General features: G+C 44.3%; 1 protein-coding gene across 1 annotated transcript in view; it reads left to right on the top strand.

The window, feature by feature from the left end:
- The first annotated feature begins 514 nt into the window (after window positions 1-514).
- The window catches only part of LOC138304194 (sulfotransferase 1 family member D1-like), a 180,114-nt gene continuing 153,380 nt past the window's right edge, over window positions 515-27,248 (top strand). Inside the window, exons 1-2 of the mRNA XM_069244047.1 lie at window positions 515-625; window positions 11,048-11,214. Of these exons, the coding sequence (XP_069100148.1) occupies window positions 11,064-11,214 (151 nt within the window). The 5' untranslated portion in view covers window positions 515-625; window positions 11,048-11,063. The remainder of the gene's footprint in view (window positions 626-11,047; window positions 11,215-27,248) is intronic.

Genomic DNA, 27,248 nt, shown 5'->3' with positions numbered 1-27,248 from the left:
CATTTTGATCTGACACCTACCTTTTTCGAATGTCGGTATACAAGCGAATTGTAATTGCATAATAGCTGTTATCCAAATGCTGTTGACATTTTGATGTTATGATATGACAAAAAGCCAATAAACAGATTTATGAAAAAAAGGGGTGGTTAGTACGTTTAAACCAACTTCTCCTTATTATATCTTCCTGGCACTGGGACTAACCAGATGCCCAACAGCACTGGGACTTTCTGTATAACACGTCTCTCCCATTTTATCAATGCTGGCTACAACCCAGCTTCATAAGCTTCTTTTGTGACCTTTGGTTCTGGGCCTCTGAGTACATATTTATACTGTTGCGTTTGGAGACATTCTCTGGCCAGGAAGGCTGTGTGTGCTCGAGCACTATATTCCAGCGGTGCTGAAGGATTTTGTAACTCTCCCACACCCTAGCACTGATGCCAAGTTTCGACCTTTGCCAAAAGTCCAGCAGGTTGCCCTTGAAACATTTCAAAGCGACCCGCCGACCTGCAGACACGCCTACATCATGAAGGAGGCAATTTAGGGGAGTGCTCTGAGTCTCACTCAGACTTTGATAGCACCTCTGAAATCCAGAACAAGAGCGACCCAGAAATCCCAAAGACCGAAAGTAAGGCTTGGAAGGACATTTTAAGGCTTTTGGGGGCTGTGGGACAAGCGAATTTTGGGGTCACCTGGTCGGAATAGCTTTGAATTTATGATCCAATTTCGGTCATTTCATGTTCTCTTTGGCCAGATTACTGACAGTGCAGAGGAGCACTCTTCCTAATTCGTAAATGTGTTTACATCTTATATTGAGAGATAGTGACGTATTTTCAATATTGTAACACAGCAGCAGTTTACTAGTATTAATAGAAGCAATCTCTGTGACAGCTTCCCATTTCTCATGTGTGAGATCCTTTTTTGATCTAAAAGAAACATTTTTATGGATGTTGTATGAAACAAACCCACAACATTTCTCTGCAAAATATCTGTAATAGATTCTCACACATCACCCATATTAAAAAAAAAATTAAAGGAAAACTGTATTTTAATCAATCTGTTTAAGAAATATGCAAGGTCATCAGGGCAATACGGAGAAAAGAGCCGGCTCTATCAGTGGGCCCCAGACCACAGCCCACTTTGCGCATGCCTTAAAACGTCTCTGAGTTTTGGTGTTTTTCCACCAGGCTGTGTCTGAACCTGCGAATGCTCGACTGAGGAGGGGAAAGAATGACGAAAGAGGGCCAGGACTACAATCGTTCTACCGGCCTTTAAAGCTGCCTCGCAATACTTCAGAAGTGATGGCTTCTAGTAACCTGTCAGAATGAGGTGGATGTTATGGATCCAAGAGAGTGAATGAGTAGGGAATTTCTATAGCACTTACTTCAGCTTGAAAACCATGACGCATTTTCATCGAATAGCAAAGATCGGGCTACTTGGAGAAATGTGACTAAACGGTTGTTGTGCTGCCTGTGACCATGACATATCCTCAGTTGGTGCTCTGCGGACAGAGCGAGCAGGCCTTCTTCGAAGCGCTCCAAAAGGAAAGACTAAGTCCACATATTAAGTGTGACTGGCTCATGAGGTGTATGGCATTGCCACACCATTTCAAAGAGCATACAACAAATAAACAGGAGGTGAAAGCTGGTGAGGAGGGGTCAATATTAGGTTACTACTGTACTGCTGGAGGCTGAGGATGGTCCCTAGGTAGTGGGATTGTTGGGAAACTGGGCAGGCGAGATAGGCCTCGCTGCCTTTTTGTGCTGTGATTTAAATGAATACCTGTCTCTAGCAAAGCATACACTGGGCATGTGCCTGTTTTGGAATATAGAGTATTGGTGGGCCTTGGTCTGTGGTAAGTAGGAGAGTGGACATGGATGCAAACTCTTTTGACTATGCAGGGGACAAACGTGTAAGAGTTTCTAGGGAGTCCTTCAGAAAAATAATAGTGCACAGCAGTGTGAATACTAGCGTGAGCTCCACTCCAGCAGTAAGTAAAGGATGAAGGAGGGCTTCAAGCTGAGCTCCTTAAAGACCTGCCTTTGTGTGAAAGGAAAGGTTATCTTATCTGTCTGTACTTCACCATTAGCCCTATCCGGTGGCGCTAAAGGAACTGGCAAATTTCTCCCAGATAAGCTGAGCTGATTCCTCCTCCGAAGGATTGGAGCGATCTCTACTAGGTAGAACCAGGCAACCTTTCTCTATTTCTAAATAGGTATATGAACTTCCTCCTAGTTGTTAATTCGGGGTGCTGGGACCAATGCTCCCAGGAGGTCTATGCGCGATGCACAAAATTCCGTTTGCAAAGCTGCAGTTTTTATTGCAAATAAGCAAGGAATAGTACCATAACGCGTAAACGTGCATAGAAAAATACTACATACATTTTGTAACTTGGTTGGATGTAATTAGAGTGAAAATAATATCGCTATGCACTTAAAATTATCCCGCGTTGTGGATAACAAGCAGTGGCAAAGCTAGTAGGTCTGGCTTGCATTTTCAGTCCTCTATAAAGCATTAAAGAAGCCTGCGACAGTGTAAATCGAAAACAAAAACGATTGCTCTCTGTATAGAGTGCATCTATGAGATAAAGAACTAGTGGGCCAAATATCTATGTTAGAGGAAATGGTACCCCATCTCAACTGCAATGGAGCACCCTTAACACCAACATAATTGTCTGCCTGCCCGATTTAAATGTTGGTGGGCCTTTTGTGTAACAATGGTGGAGATTACTCTGTCTCCACTGTGATTACACCCCTCCGATAGCCCAAAGGACTAAGGGCAAGCTGAGATTGACCTGTATGTCTGCCTACCTAATTTAGAAGTACAGACAGGTCTGTTTTCACTGCCAGTTACCACCAGGAAAACTCTTTAGTTAAAGGACAGTGAAAACTGGAAAATCTCCCCTTGCCATGGAAGATGACTACTATGGTGAGAGGGGACTTTTTTATTTTCAAAAACAAAATCTTGCGTTGCTTTTTGTTTTGAAAAAGGAACAATTGTAACTTTGCGGCACGGCTCCGTCATGTTTGCAGGGGCATAGCTTGATATTTTCTAACAATCATGCCACATATAATGTTAAAATACATTCTATGACAAGCAGGGTGCGTGAGAGGTGCTTAAAGTGCAGTGGAAATGGAGATGAATGCTCTTTGGTAGGGGTACCAACTGAGAGAAAATACAATATTTCTAAAGTAACAGGCACTTTTGAAGTCTTTCGAACAGAAAGAGGGAAAGTGTGTGTGTGTTTTTGACTGTGTGCATGTAAAAATCAGACAGACACTAACAGACACCAAACCTGACTTAAATCACTTGTACAAAACTATTTACCAGGAAATACTTTTATTAGTGGGGTGTAACACCCCCCTGAAACTAGGTCCTTGCATGTTTAACAGCAAAGTTACAATACATTGGCAGGAACAGCCTAGATCGCGGTTCGGGTTAATGCTGGAAAAGCTGCCGGCCCAACAGATATTAAAAAATTTGGGCATGTGGACCTCTGCCAGGGCGAAGAAGTAAATTTGGTTCCTTTCAATGCTTGAAAAGTCTACTGGCCTGACGGACTTTTCAAAATGTGTTTTATGGGAACTCCACCTGGATGGAGGTCGGCCTGACCACCAAATTATAACTCGGCCCTATGCCACATGCCATAAGTACTCTGAATAATTGCACTTTAGGGGCCCGATTTATAATTTAGGGGTCAGACTGTCATCTACAAGGGCAATGGAGTAAATTACTCAGTCGGCACTTACCCCCAAGATTTTGTTGGAAGTGACAGACAGTGAATACTGATGTATGTCCATCCATCCAAATTAGGTGGGCAGACTTACAGGTCAACTTCCGATGGCCCTTACTCTGTCAGGATGGAGTGTAACCACAGTAGAGATGGAGTAGTCTCCGTTGTCATTGCACCAAATGTGTGCCTGCATTTAAATCAGACCACTGTTGCGACACAGTACCCTTTCCACCAACCTGCACACTATGCCCAAAGTTCTAAATGCATTACAATGCAAACACTCCAAAAGGAGGCAAAATGATACAACAAACAGCTAACAGTGGAAGGTGAGGCAAAAGAACTCCTCTGAACAGAGCCAAAGCATTATCTATCTATATTTTAAAGAACTGGTAATGCAAAGACTCTCATTACATAAGTGTTGGTTAATTGTGATATGTGTGTAGCTGGTGTCACTGCAATTGGGAGTTTTGTGATAATTATCGGAAGGGCAAATCTGTCAATATTCATTTTGTGGAAAAACATGCCTGTTTTGTTACCAGAAAATGTAAATTCAGTTGTGGTAAGCACCAAGATTTGCATGTTGTTAGAAATGGGGTATTTGGCTGGCAGTCAGGTTGCCCCCTATCCCAGCAAGGACCCTCACTCTAGTCAGGGCAAAGGAGAAACACACCTGGTTAACCCCTGCTCACCCCCTTGGTAGCCAGGCATGAGCAGAAAGGCTTAACCCAGAAACAATGTGTAAAGTATTTGTACCAACACACACAGTAATACAGTGAAACACTACAAAATGGACACCACACAGGTTTAGAAAAATAGTACCTATCTAAGTAAACAAGGCCAAATACAATACAAATCCACAATACAACATTAAAAATATAATTTTAGCAATGAAAAACATAAAAATAATGCCTAGAAGCACCAATTCTGCAATTTCATGTCAAGTGGCGTTGTGACGGAGTCGTTTCCCAAAATGCAACGCCACTGTGCCATTTACGGAGTCACACGGACACCCAGGTACAGTACCTTAGAAAAAGTGTGGAAAATAGCCGGTGCAGAGAGTCGGGGATCGCAGAGTCACTGTGTATGATGTGGCATCGGTTCCAGTGCTGCAGAGCAGTGGAGTGGAGGTATCACAAAGAGGCGTTGGGTCCTTGCTGCGGATCAGTGGAGGTGAGGCAGCATTGGTGTGAAGCGCTAGATCTGCGCACATCCGGCGGGGTTGATATTGGTTGGTCACGGTGTGGTGCAGCGAAGTCAGGTGTCAATTACGTCATTGACACAGCACTTCAGGACTTCGGTGGGGCTGCTGCGGTGTCATGCCTGCGGGGTCGTCGCCCTCCTTTGAGAACCACGGCTTCAGGTGCAGTCAGAGTCACGGAATCTGGCATCGGTGTCAGTCCGGGGTCGTCCAAAGTCGGTACACTTAGATTTTCTTAATTTTCCACCAGCTTCTCCTTGCAAGGGCCCAGGGACTGGACTAGGCAACACTTGGAAGGGCAGGAGCCTCAGCAGAGTCCAGGTGCTGGCAAGTGAAATCTTTGATGACCCTTGGAGATTCTTCTCAAGCAGGAATGTTCCACAAAGTCCAGTCTTTGTCCCCTTTCACAAGCAGAAGCAGCAACTGCAGGATAGTCCAACGAACACAGTCACAGGCAGGTGCAGTACTTCTCCTCAGCTCTTCAGCGCTTCTCCTTGGCAGAGGTTCCTCTTGAATCTCAAAGTGATTTAAAGTCTGGGGTTTTGGGTCGAATACTTATACCCCTTTCTGCCTTTAAAGTTGTCCAACTTCAAAGAAAAGTCTCTGTTGTTTACAGGATCATGCCTTGCCCAGGCCTGGCCCCAGACACACACCAGGGGGTTGGAGACTGCATTGTGTGAGGGGAGGCACAGCCCATTTAGGTGTAAGTGAGTACTCCTCCCTCCACTCTAGCCCAGATGGCGATTCAGGATATGCAGGCTACAACCCGACTCCCTTTGTATCGCTGTCTAGAGGAGATTCACAAACAACCCAACTGTCAGTCTGACCCAGACAGGGAATCCACAAACAGACAGAGTCACAGAATCGTCTAAGGATAAAAATGCCCACTTTCTAAAAGTGGCATTTTCAAACTAACAATCTAAAAACTAACTTCACTAACCAATGTATTTTTAGATTGTGAGTTCAGAGACCCTAAACTCCATGCTTTATCTGCTCTCAAAGGGGAACTACACTTTAAGGATATTTAAAGGCAGCCCCCATGTTAACCTATGAGAGAGATGCAACAGTGAAAACCGAATTTGGCAGTATTTCATTGCTAGGACATGTAAAAACGAACAAGTGCATGCCTACTTATGTGGCTGGCACAATCAGTGCTGCAGGCCCACTAGTAGCATTTGATTTACAGGCGTAAGTCACCTATAGTGCACTTTACTAGGGACTTACTAGTAAATCAAATATGCCAATTATGGAAAAGTCAATTACACATACAATTTCACATAGGGAGTACTCGCACTTTAGCATTGGTCTGCAGTGGTAAAGTGTGCAGAGTAACACAAACAGCAAAAACAGGGACCAGCACACAGCAACAACCTGGGAAGTAGAGGCACAAAGTTAGGGGAGACGATGCCAAGGATGCCAGGTTCAACACATGTTATTCCAAAAAACTAGTAATTGGGTGGTATTTATCACATCACATAAATTCCAACTCAGTGGAGTCAGATTTTATTAGTCAGAATAGTTACCTGGGCCCTTGTAATGAAGGCCTAAGTCACAATGGTGTTGCAGGCAACTGCTATGTCAAGCTAGACCTAAACATTGTGTGCAAGCAAACATGAAGGTAAAGAGCAAAATCAATCACTTTCCGAAAGACAAAAAATGATGCTCACCCCTAATTAATAGCTCTCCTAAATCAAACGTCTATGGACCATCAGTACCCTCCTAGTACTCATTGGCCAGACACCTCCTACTGCCTCGGAGAAGAAAGGCACTTCTTCTCTGAGGCAGTAGGGGAGTTGTTTAGAACCTTACACAACAACACAATATACATCTGACAGCACCTATTATTACCCTTCACGTAACTTTACTGACAGGGTGTACATTAAACAGGAACTTTCATCAGGCCTCACAGTGCTTGACAGACAGGGTATACCTTATAAAGTACGTACTATACAACCACACTGCGTTATACAGATGGTACAGTGCCTTTTATCAGACCTCACAGCCTTTACCAACTGCAGTTTTATCCACTGTCTAAGGGCCTGTCCGCCTGATAACCCAATGTGAGTCAACTGCGACCCCTAGCTTGTCCCTTGTGACCCCCATCACTGACTTTGTGACCCCTGTCCCCAGAGGTGCAATCTTAGTGCTAATAAAACAGGGCTCACTGTTATGATGGTCAGGGCTCTGCTCTCCTAGGTTTCTGCACATTTTTAATACAGTAGTATTGAGTATTAAGCTTTTATTCTTTACTTATGGGTAATATCATTAAAACTGCAGGATGACCTTTCCTTGCAGCTAATGCAGGTAAAATGCATTTTAATGTATGTTTTGTGTGTGCTTGTAGGTGAGAGTGTGTTTGTGAGAGAGACAGCATACATATGTGTGTTTGTGTGTACGTGTGAAGATGTGTGAGGGAAAGTTAATAAGTGAGAATCAGTGACAGCTAATGAGTGAGAATGTAACTAAGTGTCAGTGAGAGAGCATCAGTGAGTCAGAGTGAGTAAGAGCAAGAGTGACTGCGAGTGAGGGTGAGTGGGTGAATTAGAATGAATAAAAATGAGTGTGAGGGAGTGTTAGAGTGAGTGGCTGAGGTTGTGAGCGTCAATGAGTGAGTGTACCTATGACTAAGAATGAGTGAGTCAGGGTGAGTTAAAATATGTGATAATTTGTGCAAGTGACTAAGTATGAGTGAGTGAGAGTAAGAGGGAATGTGAGCATGAGTGAGTGTGAATCAATGAGTGAGAATGAATGAGTGAGTGAGGATAATTGAGTGTCTGGGAATGAATTAGAGTGAGTGCAAGAGAGTGAGACTGAGTTAGTGTGAGAATGAATGAGTGTGTGTGAGTGAATGTAAGTGAACGTATGTAAGGATGTAGTGTAAGAATGTGAACGCATTGTCTGCAGTTGATTCTGGCATACTGAAGGTAATTCTTGGTTTATAGTGGCATCAATGGCAAAATACTGATGTGACACTGGGGCAATTCTAAGCATGACAGGCATTTGTGAGAAATCACTGGCACTGTTGTACCACTGTTAATTCCAGACTTAATAGTTAACTGTGGCAAAATACACATACTGGCATCCAAAAGATTATTTCTGGCTTGTGAGACATACATGAAAAATTGCTGACACTGGAATACTTAAGGAAACTCTTGGCATTGGGGTAAATATTTCTTGTCATAAGGGAGGATAACCTTGGCATATGGGAGAGGCAACTAAGACAAAATGCTGGCGCTGGTGCACCAGAGGTAATTTTTTACATTAGTGTCACCCATGGAATATGGACAACATTTATGGGAAAAGTCTAACAGGCCTGTCAGTTCCGACTGGCCTGTTCCCATTGGAGCGGGGTCAAGACTCCTTTACATATATCTGGGTAAAAACTGAGATGGCAGGGTGTGCAAAATAATGATGGGCTGGGATGTGGTTCCCATTAATTAGCAGTGACAAAGGTTTATTAAAGAATTCCATCCATCACTTTTTTTATATATTTTAGTGTGCCACCCTAAGTGGGATGGGTATATCCAGATGTTGATCCCGTGCACACTGTGCCACTGGATTCAAGCAATTCTTGGCTGATGAGCCTAAACTAGGGCAACACCACTCCTGGGCTGCTTGTGTTCTGGTTTATGGAGGACCTGGCTTGACAGTTCGGGCTGGAGTCTTCCCACTGGAGCAGGGTCAGAACTGATTTGCATATGGATGGGTCCAAACTGAGGTGGCATTGCGTGCAAAATAACAAAGGGCTGGAATGCAGCCAGAGTAATTACCAATGGCTGAGGTTAATCCATGCATTCCATCCATCACTTTTTGATGTTCTTTAAAATTCTAACAATGTCATAATGCATATAAATCTTTGGCATTAGAGGCACCCATGACAAAATGCAGACTGTGGCAAAATGGAGGTACATTTTGATATATGGGGCACCCATAGCATATTTTGAATAAAATGGTCATCTGGGATTGGCTCACCATGAAGTATTGAATATCTAATGAGTATGCATTCCGAGACCATGGCTTCTTAGCAATTTTATATGAAAATTATGCTTTAAAATGTACTAAAACCCAATTTTTTTTAAATGGTGTTCTCATGGGAGAACACCCGCCATCAAAACCACCTAAAATAGGTCTGACTCACTTTCTTCGCTCATTCTCTACAATTCAGGACAAGTATTGTATGCCACCACTTTCGAAGATCATGTCAGCACCCTAATTTACGTGACATTGTTAGCGCATCTGTCCTTATTTGGTCTTTTAGAGGTTTCATTTATAAGGGGACGAGTTAGACGTTCGAAGGACCTTGTGACTATGTTTAGAGTGATTCCACCAAAAGTCCTAAATCCACTGACAATCCAACTACCTTAATCCACAAAACATCATCAAAATTCTTCTGGAGACAATAATCTTTACACACCATGAACTATTTGGCCATGAATAACCACAGCTTTATGTAAAGGTTAGAACGTTTATTTCCCTATATTAACAATGCCAATGCCACGTAAATTAGTCTCAAAACCAATTGATAGACATACATAAACAACACCGGTTGACCAAACTTTTCTGAAGAATCTTAATTTAACTAAACCATTTATAACTAAGCATTTAAGAGTTACAGTACAAATTAAGAAAAATAACAACTGCACAATAGAAATGGCATACATATAGATTCAGCAAATGGACAGCATCAACTCTTTTTAATGATAATTTGTTAGCATTTTCGGTGTCTCCCTAACTAACCTTCTGACTAGAATGGTATGTTTGGGCTTCATGCAAAACAACTTAGTCAAAGTTAATTTAATTTGGAAAAACATCTAACTATGGCTCTATCAAATAGCGGTTGGTACCTAAAAACAAAGAACATAACCTACAACAAGAACAATAGCATTTGGTTATGCCTCTCCTCAAATGGATCAGCAAGATGCAACTTTCTTCGTCAGTTGAACATCTGTTCCGTCAGCTTCAGCAATGGGCAGTGAAAAGGAATGGTTCAGAGACGTGAGCTCTAAGCTATCTGAAACATTTAGGAAACAATATCTAAGGGATCAGCATTCAGTATTAGAAAACTCAAGCAATAATGTCATAGATAAAAATAAAGTAATCAGGAACTCTTCAGTTCCTCCAACAGAACAGAATGAGCCTCCTTCTCCTCCGTGCGATCGGACTAAGTTAGAATTTCCTAAAGAACTTTCCAACTTGTCATTGGTCAGAAAATCAACGTCTACAATTAGTCCAATGGAAATAGAAACCTAAATCTAAGATATTACTAAACTGTCTTTCACAAGAAAATGATTGGTTCGTCTTCTCCTATTCCCATCATCAGACTCATCAGGTAACCTTCTTGGAGCGATCTGTACTCTAGTCAGTGCATCCATTGTTGGTTCCTGGGAACATCGCTGCCTCACGCATCAAACTGTACAAAGTAGCAAGTCCTACTACAACACATTCTAACAGGCAGTTATCATGAGAAAGTTCAAATCATCGGCTAACGTTTGGTCAACACAGTGTGAACAATACACACCTATTTTTGTGAACATACATTCCCACGATTTTATTAAAAGTTGCAGCTTAATATGAGGCTGTGCAGACTAGGCCCAAACTTCGCTAACTTAAGGCCTTAGATTAATAAACAAATACATACTGTAAAATCATCAATAGGACATACTACTACAATATTCTACTTAGAATAATAATTAATATGCTTTCTCTAAAAGCATTACGTATTTAATGACAGCCACTCAAGTGGGCACACTTTCTAAGTCGCACTTTATTTTCTATATTAGTTAAATTCTATACAAATTCTTATTCTTATTAAAATCATTAGTAAGTAAATTCAGCTTTCATAACACCTAAAACATACATTTGTCTGCTTTCGGTTATTACAATAAGCATGCAGTTAATATAATACTTCATCAGTGTCAATTATTATGATGTCATCAGTGTGAAAGTCATGTGACGTCAATTACTGGGAATATTTGGTGTCACTTCCTCTGCCATCAGGTGTTGTCACTTCCTGTGATGTTATTAAGGGCATAAGATATATGATGTCACTTACTCTACCGGTACAATATGGCATCAGTGATATCCCATCATAGGCTGAGGCCTTCTATTTCTGTTTTTAGGAATCTCTTCATCCAGATGGATAAAGAAGGACCGTACTTCCCTAGGCCCACACTGGAGTTGATCGAAGGGGTCCCCATCATCAATCTGTTTGCCGATAATTGGGCTGCAATAGCGAGTTTCCAGGCTCGGCCAGATGATCTGGTCATCTGCACCTATCCCAAAGCAGGTGAGTGTCTTTGTTGGTCACTCTGACTAGAACCAGAGAGCAAACCTGTTTAAAAAAGTTTTGCATATATTCTGAAGCTAGAGGCCCTGGATGGTGATAACCCCTCACAGTCATGTGTTGCGTGTTTTTCCATAGAGTACCACTGTTTCTCTGAGGGTTGTACTATGACACAAATCTGCACTGGCAAGCATTTTCATATAAGCCTCACAATTCACCCTGTGATCAAGACCTCCTCCAGGGTAATTTTGGTTGTGCATTCTCATTCAGTGAAGCCATACACTGCATTTTAAAGCACACACCTTTTCAAATATACTTCTTAAAGGACAGAGATTTTGCATTTGGTTTTGAATCTGAGAAAACTGAATATTATAATATTTTAGAGTCTGGTCACAATATTCAGAAGCAACATTTTTCTCCAGGAGCTAATCATTAGAGCTACTATAACAAACATATGCTAAGTCAATAGTCTCACCTACACAAGTGCAGTTGGCTTTATACAGCCATGCAGAAACTGTGCAACATGGCTGAAAGTAAAAAAGTTAAAAAAAACAAAAAACACTATGACGAGTAAGGAGAAAAACAGCAGGACGGACAGTGCAAACACCTGTAGGGTTATGAAGTGCTCCCACAACAAGAAAAAAGTAGCTCCAAAACTGTAAGATATGGAAGGACACTGAGCAAGCAAGCAATACTTTGGCCATGCTCTGGAAAAGGGCTAATCATAAGAAAAGGTAGAGAAGCCAGCCCATGCTGAACAAAGAGAAGCAAGCAAATGAGAGTGACAATGAAGCCAACAATTGTAAGCAATGGGCAGGCTCTACGCCCCCTGTAAGTAAACAAAATGTTCTGAAAGCGACAGTACATGCTCTTTCTCAGGCAAGACCTAAAAATGATGTGGATAGTAGACAACACTGGGTTTGCAATGGGAAAATCTTTTTGCCAGAGAAGAGCTGTTCGTCTAAGGGTGTGTGCTCCACTCTTAAAATACACATTAGCACAGCCATTAGGTCTGGGTTTTATGTGCAAACTCATGCACCACAAGCACATTCAGTTTTTCAAGCTTAAATGAAAGGCTGCCTATACTGGAGGTTCTCTTGCCTTCAATCCAGTCCTTTATTTGTGTCTAGGTCAAATGAAGGCTGGATGGCAAAAGGGCCATCAATTTTATTCTGTGTTACTTTTCTTATAATGAAGGCTCATCTATATTCATTTGACATAGAAATTAAAGATGACTTAATTGGAGACAAGAGAGCCCATAACACAGGCAGCCTTTAGTTTCTAGGAAACTGAAAAAATAGTACCCAGCAATGGCAGCATGACTGAACAGATGCTGGGAGGGAGGAGCAGGTGGGTTTAACAAGGTTGGGTGGCGGACATGAGGACCAAGGAGCACAAAGAGTGAGATGGAGGAGCATGAGGGGATGGCGGGTGGAGGAACAAGGAACACACAAGGGAAATGGGAAGAGATGGAAAGTAGGAACTAATGTGTACATTACAGGTACATTAATCACCAGCATTATGTAGAAATTTGTATTATTGGGTGAGAATTGGTGTGAACAGAAGGAAATTTGAAACAGATGCCCTTAACCCATTGATGGTACTTTCAAGCTCACACACCCCGCCTGACCCCGCTCCTCCCTTGGCTCAATTGTCAGCCTTGGAGCCCTCTGAGAGGCCTAAATTAGTAGCCCAGCATGCCTTACGTGGTGGGGATCTGTGCATCGTCCCTGTCACCTCTCACAGACAAGACATGCTTCTGTGGGACATGAACAGAAGAAACCCCAACGAACATTAAAAGAAATGCACCCAAATTCTGAAACATGCAAGAAAACTTCACACAAAACATATCTACCTATTCTCCCCAAGGCCTGGTGACTGGTGTGCACTAGCACTAATTTGTATGAACCCATACTGTAGCTGAACCTCAAAGGAAGCTGCTGGACTCCTCCCCCAGACGCCAGCCCACCTATCAGGAGTAAATCAACAGGAGTTTCTGGGAAGCAATGAAGACGTCAGAGGCCACTGGCACACCTACTCCTACATTGTCCCAGACGTCCTCCTCACCCTCCAGCCATTGAGATTAATAGAGGAATTCCGACAGACCAAGGGCCATGTAATTAACATCCAAAATGACAGTTTATTCCTGGCAGTAACACACACAAAAACACCCACCAGTGTGTCATCACTGCCATTGCTTAAGCCTCCAGATTGAGGAAAACCTTGCCAAGCCAACACCCGCACCCTCACAAAAAAACACTACCTTAGATAACTTTTTCCCTGAGCAGCAAGCACAATGTATTGCTAGGTGTTTCTTCCAATCCTTTTGTGTCTTCCCCTTGCTGGTAGGCTGATGCCCCTTACACCCATTAACACCAACTATCCATGCTAAGTGTGTGGTTGACATGGGAACAAAAAGTACATAATTGACCAACAGACAGACAGGAGAGAATGAGGAGCACACAGGTAAAGAGGGAACTAGGAGCACACAGGCAAGGAGGGAGGAACAAAAGGGGCAAAGAATGGAAAATCAAGAAAAACAGGAAAAACAGGAAAAAGGAAGAGCTGGCAGGAGATAGTAGGTTATGGGTAGAGAACCTATAGTTGTAAAGAAGTCCCTCATGCAAATGTATAGAAGCACTGCACTGAAAGAAGAAAAAAACCCTAACAACTAATAGCAACAGTTGAGAGGAGAATGCTCAGTGATTCAAGTGGTTGGTCAAAAAAAACAATGAGTGAAGTGGACCCAAAACTCACTGACTTATTGTTAAGCAAAAATGTTGGTTTGACAGCCTCACTGTCAAACAAGACCACAAAATGCCTGAGCTGGGAAGGACGCAAGAGCACTAGCTGTTACAAGGCACATTTAAAGTCTACGCAAATACATATAAGAATTCAATTTGCCAATGTGGAATCGCATTTTACAGTTCTTAAGTATGCTAGGCCTAGTGGCCCCTGTGATACACAATGACAATCTCTGCACAGGCCTATCATTAAGGAAAGAGGCCTACAAATGTAATTTGCTACTGCTAGGAAAGCATTATGTTGCAAGGCTTGCTCTCTGAACAGCCACCATGAAATATAATCGTCATTGCATGCAAACTGAAGCAATATCCCTTCTGGAAAGTACCAGTCTGAGTACGTGATGTCAGCCATAATGGAGAAATAATCATACGTCAATCATACGTCAATGTCAAGAACCAATAGAACGTTGAATTATGTTTGTGGTTTAATACTATAAAAGATTGTGTATTACTTCCTTTAATCAGGCTGTTCGTGTACAACTAGTACTGAGCATCCTCCATGTACATGTCTTTCTATCTCTAATAAATTCTTTATGTTTACATAGAAGAACTGGCTAACGGTTGTTTGTATCCTGGATGGGTGCTGAATAATTAGGCTTCTACACCAACATCCTTGTTCAAAAGGATGGTGGTGGCCCCTCAGGCTGAATTCTGAGGAGGCTTCTTGCCTTGTGAGGGTCTTAGGTAAACGGCTATTGTGTCTGTGTTGAAATATAGACTTTCCTGTCAATACCTTTCTTATAGCAGCTAGTGTTATCTACCTATATCTACCTGTACCTCTGTATCCACACCTGTGCTTAACTACTGGCTATGTCTGTATCTACCTATTCCTACCTCTCACCACCTTTCAGTAACTGTAAGTCTAAACATGCACCTGTCAGGCTCTACCTTAACATGTCTGTACTTGCCTGCCGGCCTTTGTGCCCACTGTGAGAATTTACCTGTGACTGCTTATCACCACCCACTCTGTTTTTGTTCACATTCTGGTATGTAACTCCATGTATGTAATGGCCCTCATTATGACTTTGGTGGTCTTTTTGAAAGACCACCAAAGCCGCGGGCGCCAGAAGATCGCCAGTGCTGGCCGTCTTCCACCTACCATATTACGAGAACTGCAGGATTTCTGCCACATTTTGGGCAGAAATCCTGCAGTAGTCATGCTGGCAGGGGGAGGCACATTGGCAGTTCCACCACCGACCCCGCTCCACCAGAAGGATTCCACCAGTTGTATTATGACCTGTAATATGGCCTGATGATGTTCTGATGGTGGGGCGGTGCTGGCAATGGAAGCGCCTGTTTCCTGCCGTACGACCTCCTCGCCGGACAAGGTAAGTCAGGTGTCTGACAGGGAAGAGGGGTGGGAGGGTGGTGGGTGTTGTGTGTGCGTGTGTGAGTGGGTTTATGTCTGTGTGTATGAATGTAAGTGTCTATGCATGCGTGTATGCGTGTGTTTATGTGCATGTGTGGTTGAATGCGTGAATGAGTGTTGAAGTGAATGCGTGTATGGATTCATGTGAGTGAATGCATGTATGGATGCTGAAGTGAATACATGAATGAATGTTGAAGTGAAAGCATGTATGGATGCATGTGAGTGAACGCCTGTATGTCAGTGTTGGTGAAATAGTGTATGCGGGGTGCGTGTGGGTGTCTGTGTCCAGTGCATGTATGTGGGGAGGGGGGTTGGGAGGTGCTGTACCTGAAGAGGGGGTGGAGGGAGGGGGGTCGCAGTACCTGAAAGGGGGGTGGGGGGCCTGGTATGAAGAGGGGTGGGGGTATTGTGCTTACTGGGGGTGGGGATAGTCGTCTGCTGGAGACAGGGAAGAAATTCCCTGTCACCAGTAGCCTTTCACCCAGGGTTTTTGTGGCTGTGCTACCGCCACAGAAACCCTGCTGGAAAGGCAGCTCATAATACCGCCGGTGGTCTTCATCGGTCTGAGATGCTCATCTCTGGCTCGGCGGATCCAACCGCCCTGACGGTGTGAGGGGGGATGTGGTGGGTTGGCATAGGCCAACCCACCACATTCATAATGTGGCGGTCTTAACTGCCAGCCCGTCGGCAGTAGACTGCCAGGGTCATAATGAGGACCAATGTGTACCTTAACACATGTTTACTTGTCTCTCTCCCCATGCTTTCTGATTCACCCTTTCTTTATGGAAATGTTTTCCTACGCAAATTTAACCAAACCTTAACATATTTTCATTTAAAGTAAAGTTGACAGGGGACGTGCAGAAGCAAGGGGAGTCCACTCAGTCCAAGCCCAATAAATATCTGTGAGAAATGAGAAACCCGCAGGCCCTCATCATATTCACAGGGGGCCTCATCATTTTGTGACACACCACTAACAGAAGCGTCCATTGGTTACCCCGAATTATTGTATTTTGGTGTAATTGAGCACGCGCACCATAAAGTACAGAGCAATCCCTCGGCTGGAAGCAGTTTGATCGCTTGCAGAAGATATTCACAGTAGCGAGAGATTATTTCCTGCAGCTAGCCCCAGAAGTTGAATGCGATCCTCACTCTTATTCACTTCTGTGAAAAAGTACTTGGCAGCTCGTAATGGCATTTTAATGCTGCCAATGCTGTCATTAGCCCCTCAAGTCCATTAGTGCATGCCCCATTCTGAGGCATGGTGGACTTTACCCTGCTTAGCCACTGGAGTCTGTTTCCACCCGCCCTTGCTTTCACAATGGGCCTTGCAGATCCATAGGAAGAAATGAAGTCACTTAGGGCCAGATGTAGCAATGTCTGAATTTGCGATTTGGAAATTGCGAGTTGGTGCGACTCGCAATTTCCGAATCGCAAATTTGGCAAAGACCCACCTCATTAATATTAATGAGATGGGTCGCATTTTGCGACCCCATAGCAATTCCCTGCACTCACAGGGATGGTGTCCTGCTGGAGACAGCAGACCTCCATGTCTGTGACTGCTTTTTAAATAAAGCAGTTTTTTTTTGTATTGCAGCCTGTTTTCCTTATAGGAAAACGAGTTGCAAGAGAAAAAAAATAACGAAACCATTTGGTTTAGTTTTTTCAGAGTAGGCGGTGGTCCATTGGACCACTGCCTGCTCTGAAAAAAATGTTTTGGTAACATTCACAAAGGGGAAGGGGTCCCATGGGGACCCCTTCCCTTTTGCAAATGGGTTACCACCAGTGTGACACTGGTGGTAACTGCGAATTGATTGCGACCACGTTCGCAGTCACAAAGCAATTTAGCATTGCGGTGCGAGTCGCAAATAGGAAAGGGACACCCCTTCTTATTTGCGAGTTGCATTCACATTTTGCGAGTCGGTACCGACTCGCAAAATGTGAATGAGCATCGCGATGCGCATTTTGCATGGCGCAAACTTCGATTTTCGCAGTTAGCACCATGCAAAATGCTACCTACATCTGGCCCTTAGAGCACTAAAAGAAGGGGGGATAGTTGATTTTATTGATCATGAAAGGGACACCAGAGTGTGCTAACCAAGGGCCTGATTTATGAAAGTTTGCACCGCCTAAAAGCGGTGCAAATTGACAAAATATAATTGTATTTCGTAAGTTTGCGCCACTTTTGCTTCAAAAAATGATGCAAAGGTGACACAAACTTTTCATTAATCAGACCCAAAGATTGTGAGCCTATTGCCCTATGAACAAGCACTGGCAAGGCCAATACTTTTTACCTTTGGGGCCTATTTGCTTATGGTTGTTAGCTAAACTGTATAGCATCTGCGATGCTGTGCAGCATGTCTAGAGTGGACAAAATGGTTTACAATAGCTGCTATGGTGCTGTGGTCGTGTCATTTTGTAGGCGAGCGCAACATGCATGCACACTCGTAGAAAATGTGGCAAGCAATGTATTTATGTTAATTTCAGCACGGGGTGAGTTACATAGAGGGCCAGTATGTGGGGAAGCAATTGGGTAGGGGGAAGCCATAGAGTGGGATGGGTGAAAGTACCATGGCAGCGGTGTGGTGGTTGAAGGAGGCGGTAGGATGCAGCATGGAGGAGGGGTGGAGAAGGGGAGAAAAAGGTGAGAAAAAGAGGAGAACTGGCAAGAGAGCAATGTAGAGTAGTCAGGGGAGATGCATGCAGATGAGCAAGCAATGGGGGAGTATGAGGTGGAAAGGAGAAGCAGTGGGCGAGAGAGAAGGGTACTGTTGGAGCGAGGTAGCACCAAGGGCAGGCTTAGGGTAAAGAAGGAATGTGCGAATGAAATTGAGGGAAGGAGAATCAAATGAGGGAGAGCGATGGAAAACACATTCACTATCATGGAGAGCTTGCATAAAAGGAACATGCATTTGCAATGCAATGGGTCTCGCATATGTTCGACTTAGAGCTATTAGCATTGCAAAGTCCTAACCGGACTTTTCTTGCTACATAAACTGAAAATTAAAAGTAATATAGTTTTACATAAGCAAACCGATTCAAAGCGCCACGCCACGAGCGTGAAGGAACACACAAAAAAAAACAGAAGTTCACTCGCACTCAAACATATCGGCAATTATGCAATTATCTATGTAACAGGGTCGATGTCAGGCAAAGCAATCGTCTACTGCCCAGCGAGATTGTGCTGCCTAGGAAATAAAAAGAAAAAGTAGTTCTGAAGCATGCGGAAAACATGGAGCCTCCTATTGTAGGAGGCTGGCCTGGCTTATAGTGGGTACCTTGTGGTACTTACACCTTGTGCCAGGTCCAGTTATCCCTTATTAGTAGAATAGAGGTGTTTCTAGCAGCTTAGGCTGATAGCGGTAGCTATGGCAAAGCAGCTTAGGCTGAACTAGGAGACATGCAAAGCTCCTACTATACCACTTATATCATAAAGCACGATATCACAGAAAAACACAATACTCAGAGTTACTCAAAATAAAGGTACTTTATTTTAGTGACAATATGCCAAAAGTATCTCAGAGGATACCCTCACTTAGGAGGTAAGTAATATGCACAAATTATATGTACACAAACCCAAAACAGGTAAGTAAAAGTAAGAAAAGTAGTGCAAGCAATGTAGAATCAAAATAGGATGCAATAGGTAGACATAGGCCTAGGGGCAACACAAACCATATACTCCAAAAGTGGAATGCGAATCACGAATGGACCCCAGGCCTATGGGAGGTTGTAGAGGGTCACTGGAACTGTGAGAAAACAGTAAGGGTGTCCAAGATACCCCACCCCAAGACCCTGAAAAGTAGGAGTAAAGTTACCCTACTACCCCAGAAAGACAGTATAGTCGAGATAGGGGATTCTGCAAGAACCACAACCACAAGCAAAACACTGAAGACGGATTCCTGGACCTGAGGACCTGTAAAGGAAGGGGACCAAGTCCAAGAGTCACACAAGTGTCCAGGGGTGGCAGGAGCCCACTAAATCCCAGATGAAGGTGCAAAAGGGCTGCCTCCGGGTGGAAGAAGTCAAAGATTCAGCAACAACGGAAGGTGCCAGGAACTTCTCCTTTGGTCAGAAGATGTTCCACGGAGTCCTGGAGGATGCAAGCAGAAATACCGCAAACAAGCCTTGCTAGCTGCAAGAGTTGCGGTTGAGGATTTTGAGTGCTGCTGGGAACCAGGAAGGACCAGGAGGTCACCCCTTGGAGGAGGAGACAGAGAAGGCGCTCAGCAACTCAGAGAGCCCCCGCAGAAGCAGGCAGCACCCACAGAAGTACCGGAACAGGCACTTAGAAAATCTGAGAACAGCAGTCGACTCAGAGTCTCAAAGGAGGGTCCCACAACGTCGGAGTCCAACTCAGAGAGTTGGGCAATGCAGGACGGAGTGCTGGGGACCCAGGCTAGGCTGTGCAAAAGGAATCCTTGAAAAAGTGCACAGAAGCCAGAGCAGCTGCAGGTCACGCAGTACACAGGATTACTGTCTGGCGTGGGGAGGCAAGGACTTACCTCCACCAAATTTGGACAGAAGGGCCACTGGACTGTGGGAGACACTTGAACCCAGCTCCTGTGTTCCAGGGACCACGCTTGTCAGGATGAGAAGGGACCCAGATGACCAGTGATGCAGAGGTTTGGTGCCTGCTTTGGCAGGGGGAAGATTACGTCGACCCACGGGAGATTTCATCTTGGCTTACAAGTGCAGGGTGAAGGCAGACAGCCCTCAGAGCATGCACCACCAGGAAACAGTCAATAAAGCCAGTAGGATGAGGCGCTACAATGTTGCTGGTAGTCTTCTTGATACTTTGTTGCGATTTTGCAGGCGTCCTGGAGCAGTCAGCGGTCAATCCTTGGCAGAAGTCGAAGAGGGAAATGCAGAAGAACTCTGCTGAGCTCTTGCATTCGTTATCTGAGGAATAGCCCAGAGGAGAGACCCTAAATAGCCCCAAAAGGAGGATTGGCTACTGAGAAAGGTTAGCACCTATCAGAGGGGGTCTCTGACATCACCTGCTGGCACTGGCCACTCAGAGCTGTCCATTGTGCCCTCACACCTCTGCTTCCAAGATGGCAGAGGTCTGGGACACACTGGAGGAGCTCTGGGCACCTCCCCTGGGAGGTGCTGGTCAGGGGAGTGGTCACTCCCCTTTCCTTTGTCCCGGTTTGCACCAGAGCAGGGCTGGGGGATCCCTGAACTGGTGTAGACTGGCTTATGCAGAGATGGGCACCATCTGTGCCCATCAAAGCATTTCCAGAGGCTGGGGGAGGCTACTCCTCCCCAGCCCCTCCCACCTATTTCCAAAGGGAGAGGGTGTAACACCCTCTCTCAGAGGAAATCCTTTGTTCTGCCTTCCTGGGACCAGGCTGCCCAGGCCCCAGGGGGGCAGAAACCTGTCTGAGGGGTTGGCAGCAGCAGTAGCTGCAGTGGAGACCCCGGAAAGGTAGTTTGGCAGTACCCGGGTTCTGTGCTAGAGACCCGGGATGCATGGAATTTTCCCCCCAATACCAGAATGGTATTGGGGTGACAATTCCATGATCCTAGACATGTTACATGGCCATGTTCGGAGTTACCATTGTGACGCTACATATAGGTAGTGACCTATATGTAGTGCACGTGTGTAATGGTGTCCCCGCACTCACAAAGTCCGGGGAATTTGCCCTGAACAATTTGGGGGCCCCTTGGCTAGTGCCAGGGTGCCCACACACTAAGTAACTTGGCACCTAACCTTCACCAAGTGAGGGTTAGACATATAGGTGACTTATAAGTTACTTATGTGCAGTGAAAATGGCTGTGAAATAACATGGACGTTAATTCACTCAGGCTGCAATGGCAGTCCTGTGTAAGGATTGTCTGAGCTCCCTATGGGTGGCAAAAGAAATGCTGCAGCCCATAGGGATCTCCTGGAACCCCAATACCCTGGGTACCTAGGTACCATATACAAGGGAATTATAAGGGTGTTCCAGTGTGCCAATAAGACTTGGTAAAATGAGTTACTAGCCTGAAGTGACAATTTTTAAAAGCAGAGAGAGCATAAACACTGAGGTTCTGGTTAGCATAGCCTCAGTGATAAAGTTAGGCACCACACAGGGAACACATACAGGGCATACATTATGAGCACTGGGGTCCTGCTTGCAGGATCCCAGTGACACATAGGCAAAAACAAACATACATACAGTGAAAATGGGGGTAACATGCCAGGCAAGATGGTACTTTCCTACATCTATGTTTTCAGTAGTTTACCAGTGCTGTCGAGGAGGGCTAAACACCGGAAAATGTTGTATGCATGCCTTTCACAAATGAAACCAAGCGAATTTTAAAAGGCAAGCCATGAACCAACGAAACTGATCAGCATGACATGGGCGTGGTTAAAAGCCCACAGAAAGATTACAACAGGGACCAGAGTGCTTGCGCGCCTGACCCTAAACGAGTAGTTACCCTAAAGTGTGAATTGAAACCAGGCTATCAAATACATTATAAAGAGGCTATGTTCCATGTAAAGGACACATTCAAGATTGACGAAAAGCCATCAAATAAGAAGCAGGAAAATGAGAGTAAAAATAAAGCCAACCCAAGGCATGCAATGCAATGGGTAAGCTTTAAGCTCCTGTATGTTCTTGGAAAGCCCACAATATGTCTCGCAACAGACAGTGCATGCACTTTGTAATAGGATCGACCTAAGACAAGGGGTGGAGGATTACATTAGCGCAAGCTGGTGGGAAACATCACTCCTGAGGGATCTGGATTCATTCATTGTTATACAATAAAGCTATTTACCCTAGTCTGTACTTCCTATGGCGTTTGCATATTCCATTCCGGATTAGGGTCCATTTTTGGAGATGAACTTGCACCGCTGAAGGATAGTGCAAGCTTTTAGGCTGGGCGCCTCTCAGTATCCATGGGGACAGCTGCTGCATCAGTGTATGTATGAATGATTGGCCTTGCTGCTCAATGTGCAAAATGTTACCGTGGCCCCAAGAGGCGCTTGGGAGGGTGGCCAGCAAATAACAAAGCATCATGGCTGTGAGGGTGTGTGGATGGGTCAGCCAAAGAGGCTTGTGGTATTTTGAGTGTGGTGCTTGGTGTGTGACGCAAAAGATTGGGACCTTGGATTCAGGGCTTCACTGTTTGGTAGGGGTGATCTGAGGTGCTGCTTCTATTTAGAGGGAGCCCAGTATGTAGGCCGTGGCAAACCGTGCACTACGCACTTCAGTGCTGGTGGCATATCTAAGAGGATAATGACTGCGGATCTCTGTAGAGTTTTGTGAGAGTGCAAGTTGCCAAAGATTACTGGGTTGTCTGGATGAGGGATGCAGAAGACTGGATGCTTGCTTTTTGACATAGAAACAAATTCAGGACTGAATTAAAGGCAAGGGAACCGTCAGTGTAGACAGTCTTTTCTTTAAGCTTGCAGAATTTGAACTGCTTATGGTGTGTGAGTTTATACATATAATCCAGTCCAATTGTCTTTTCCAGTGTGTACACTTCACTAAGTCAGGTCACTGAGTGGTGGGGCTGAGGTATCGCGCCCCTGTCATGCACAGTTTTCTCATCAATAATTTTACGGCAAAAGTTATAGTGATATTATCAATGATGTCATAGAAGATGTCATGAGTGATGTAGTATCTGGGGTAATTAGCAGTGCATGGCGAAGGAGCAAGTTATAGTACCTTAGGGCATGAGTTATACTTACTCGAAATAGCTCTAACTATAACAGCTGAATTTCTATGGTTTTGTACGTGTAAAATCTGAACCTAACTATAACATCCCTGTAACCTTTGTTTTTTTAGTGAATGTTTAGGGTTTTTCATTCTATTTTCTAACAATAAAGCCTCTGTAACCTTTGTTTTTTTCAATGAATTTCTAGGGCTTTTTAATGTTAAGTAAGATGCCCTATGCAATGCACGGTGGGGAGGGAGATTGGATGAATGGCCTGGCCTAGCATCATGCTGCCCCAAACAAGTTTGCTGCTCCTGCCCCCACTCCTCCTTACCATTCATTGTCCAAGTTCACGCCCCTGCTTCCTCATTACAACCCTATGTGGCCATTGTTCTGCCACTGCCCTTTCCTGCCTGCCCTGAACAGTTAGCTTGCTGCCCCATCCACCTCCTCTCTACCCTCTGTTGTCCGAGCGCATGCACCAGTCATCTGCCTCGTGCCCTGCCTGGTGTGCTGCTACTGCCCTCAATTTAGCTTGATGTCCCTGCCCACTCCTCCTGCCCTTTGTTGCCCAATTCTATGCCCCATCATTGCCTTCCTGCTTATCCTCTGTGGTTAGCTTATTGCTCCTACCCTCCTACCCCTGCCTTCTGATGTCTGTGTGCATGCCCCTGCTCCCTTCTTTTTGCCTACCATGTTCCATAGACCTGTCACTGCTCCTACTATCTACTCTGAGTGCTCTGTTGAGCTGACTCTGGCCCTCCCACCTGTCCAGCTTGGGCAGATGTCTGCCACCTGTCCCTGCCACCTCTACCCTCCTGTCAAAGTTCCATGCCCCCAGTCACTCCCTCATGTCCTCTATGGTCCATTTTGCTGCCACTCCCTTCTGCTATCCATGCTCTGTTTTGCTGCAACCGTTCCTCCTACTTGCCCAGCATGGTCTGCTGTGAAACCCCTTCCCCTGTCCTCTCTTGCCTATGTCCAGCCCCTACCCCACTCTTCTTTCCTCCATGGTCTTTTGTGCATGCCTCTGCCCGCTCCCTCTAGCCCACCATGGCCATTGTGCTGCCACTACCCCTCCCACTTGCCATGCATGGTCTTCTGTGCTGCTACAGCCCCTCCCACCTGTCCTGTATGGTCATCCTGCTGCTGTTGACCCCCTCCCACCTTCCCTCTGTTGTTTGCATGTATACCATTACAGTCTCATTTATCTCATTCCATTGTCATGCACCTGCCCTCTCCCTCCTGCCCTTCATCATCCTTTATGTTGCAACTGTCACTCCTGTCTGTCCTGTATGGTCAGCTCTTTACACTCTGCTCTCTGTTGTCCATGTGCATGGCCCTATCCCCTCTTTATTGTATTCCATGGTCTATTGTGTTGCACTGCCATCCCAGTTGCCCTGTATGGTGTATTGTGCTGCTGCAACCCCTTGCTCCCGCCTGTAAGGCCAGTTTGGTGCCCCTGCCCATCTCCCTCCTGCCCTCTGTTATCCAAGTTCATGTCCCTACCTCATTCCACCTGCGCTCCATGATTCAATGTACCATACATGCCAACATTTTGAACTTGGTAAGAGGAGATTTAAAAAAAAAATGACCTGGGAAATTGATTCTCCCTATTGACCGACATTGAAAAAGAGGACATCTTAAGCAGGAGACAGATAAACTAAAGGCATTTGGGCTGGAAAACATTCTGCCTGAATCAGGTCTATTGTGTGGTGACCAGATTTTGTGAAGCAAAAACCAGGAGAGGTCAGACATAAAAGTAGGACTAAAGCCTTTAGCCTTACTTCTATATCTGGCCTGTCCAGTTTTTTGTGTACCTTTTGTCAATATATGTTTGTGTGCACTACGCTGTACATCTTGTAAACGTGTGCATACACACACACATTTACATTACATATATGTGCACACACACAAACATTTACAAGACTAAGTTAACTTAACGTTAGCAATGGCAGGACCTGCACAATTTGCCCACTGTGTCTTTTTGCTGGGAGCAGGCTGTGCTGCCAGGAAGGAACAGATACATTACTTAAATAATGTCAACTTTAGCAGCGCTTGTGGAAAGGAATTAAAGACATTCAATTCTACTTTGCAGGATGAATTAACTTTTCTCACAAAAACCAGGACATTTATTCAAAAGTAACATAAGTATCAGGACACCAGGACAGTACCCTGAAAACTGGGACTGTCCAGGGAAATCCAGGACATCTGGTCATACTAGTCCGTTGGCAAGTATGGTTGTACTGCTACTGTCTTTTCCTTCTGCCCTCAATGGTCTGTTATATTGCCACAGCCTCTCTTGCCTGCCCATTGTGGTCAACTTGTTCCCTCTGCACCCTCCTCGCTGCCCTCAATTATCCAAGTTCGGGCCTCTGACCTCTGCCTCCCCACAGTATTCTCATGAACAACTAGGTTATTAACATTCTATAGTTACTACAAATGTGTGGCACTCCTGACGTCATCTTGATGTAATCAAAACTGTAATACCTACAGCTTTTCTTTTAGAAATTATGAAAATGAGAGGGTCTTATTTTCATAGAAAGCATGGTTAGTTTTCTAAAAAACTAAAATGAGTCCGAGTTTCAAAATGGCGACAAAGCACTTTTAAATAATTTGCTATCTTTATGGTTTTTTTATCCAGATGATCACTTGATCATTTAGGGGAGAGGATATGGCGTTAATGCCAAAGCTGCAGACTTTGCAACTGGGGAACCAGGTTTGAGTTTCAGTGTCAGCTTGAGATCCTGTGATTCTGGTCAGATCACTTAATCTCCCCATGCCTAAAACCAAAATAAATGTGTTATTGTGTAATGTAACGGATACTCATGTAAAGCACTAAAGTACCATCGGCACAAGGCTGCAATACATAAAACTGCAAAGAAAATAAGAAATTTAAAATATTTACAAGAAAGTGGAGCATCAGCTTTGAGGCGCCACTTTTCTTGCTTTCTCCTGTGCCTCCCTAATATCACCATTCTAGCGCTGTATTTACTTTATGGTGCACCATGGCGCATGTTAGCACAATAACATCATAGTTTGTGATGCTATTGTGGTTCATTGCTGGCTTTGCTCCATTAATTATGGTGCTAGCCCAGCAAAGCACAGACAGGCCCATAGGTTATTATGGGAGCATCAGTTTAATGCCTTCCCTGAGCAAGGATTAAAAATGACCAAAAAAGAGGTGCAGTGAAACCTGGCAAATTTCACTGTGCCATTTTTTGGGCCTCCATGTGTGGGAACGGCCCTCTAGCGTACATTACATCTGGTGCAGGTACAATTTGGCGCAAGGGGTTACAAAATGGCGCAATGCATGCATTGCAGCAGTTTGTAAATATGACGCACGGTGGGGACCTCCTTAACCCCTCCTTAGCGTAAAAAGAAATATGTATGGCGGCACAAGGAGGCGAAAGGGTCTTGTAAATATGCCCCTAAGTGTTATGCACACTTCTGTCATTTGGCTATACTTGGGCTAGAGTTGAGAGATATGCGTGCTACATTTGGGCTCTTTTTTGTATCCGGTGGTCATCTTGGGACACTTCTTTCTTACAAAGCTCCCTAATCTCCTCATTTACAGCTGCTGTATCATCCGTAGAAAATGCTTTCAGTTTTTTACTTCGATTCCATCAAGATGTGTCACACTTTTGGCATAAATTCAATATGTTAGCACTATAATTGCACATTAGAACTTTGTAGATAAGCTGCTGATCACTAGTCTGCTGCTGGTGTTGTCTGCATGTTTCAGTCTACATGTCAGAATGTTTTAATAAAATAGAAGAGGAAAGTATTTGATAACTCACCTAAAATGTGTCATAATCTTTTCCTTCTACAGCACTAACCATAATTTCTATGACAAAACGTACCCCCATCAGTTTGTTCCTTTCTAAATATTTTTTTTAAGTTTTATCAGTTTGATTAAATAAAGATGGATTCAGGGGTGTCACAGTTTTGTCATAAGTAAGACTGTTAGCGCTGTTTAGAACACTCTGGGAGACGGCAGTAGAACACAAGGGAATCAACCGACAGACTGCTCCTGTTGGAAGTTCATGTTTTACTGAGAATGTCAGACTTAATTTTCATATGGCTGAGAAAGATAGTGTGAATTTACAGAAAATATGCTCTCATTTTAGCTTTCGCAGCATCTTACATAATCTCTATGAGAAAATCCTATGAAAACACATATCTGTCAAACATGATTCATGATATCCCAGCAGGGTAAAATC

This window comes from Pleurodeles waltl, chromosome 7 (genome assembly GCF_031143425.1).
Source record: "Pleurodeles waltl isolate 20211129_DDA chromosome 7, aPleWal1.hap1.20221129, whole genome shotgun sequence".
In the NCBI taxonomy this organism is placed as follows: Eukaryota; Metazoa; Chordata; class Amphibia; order Caudata; family Salamandridae; genus Pleurodeles; species Pleurodeles waltl.
Note: the sequence above shows the minus strand (reverse complement) of the source record. Positions and strands in the feature narration are given on the sequence as shown.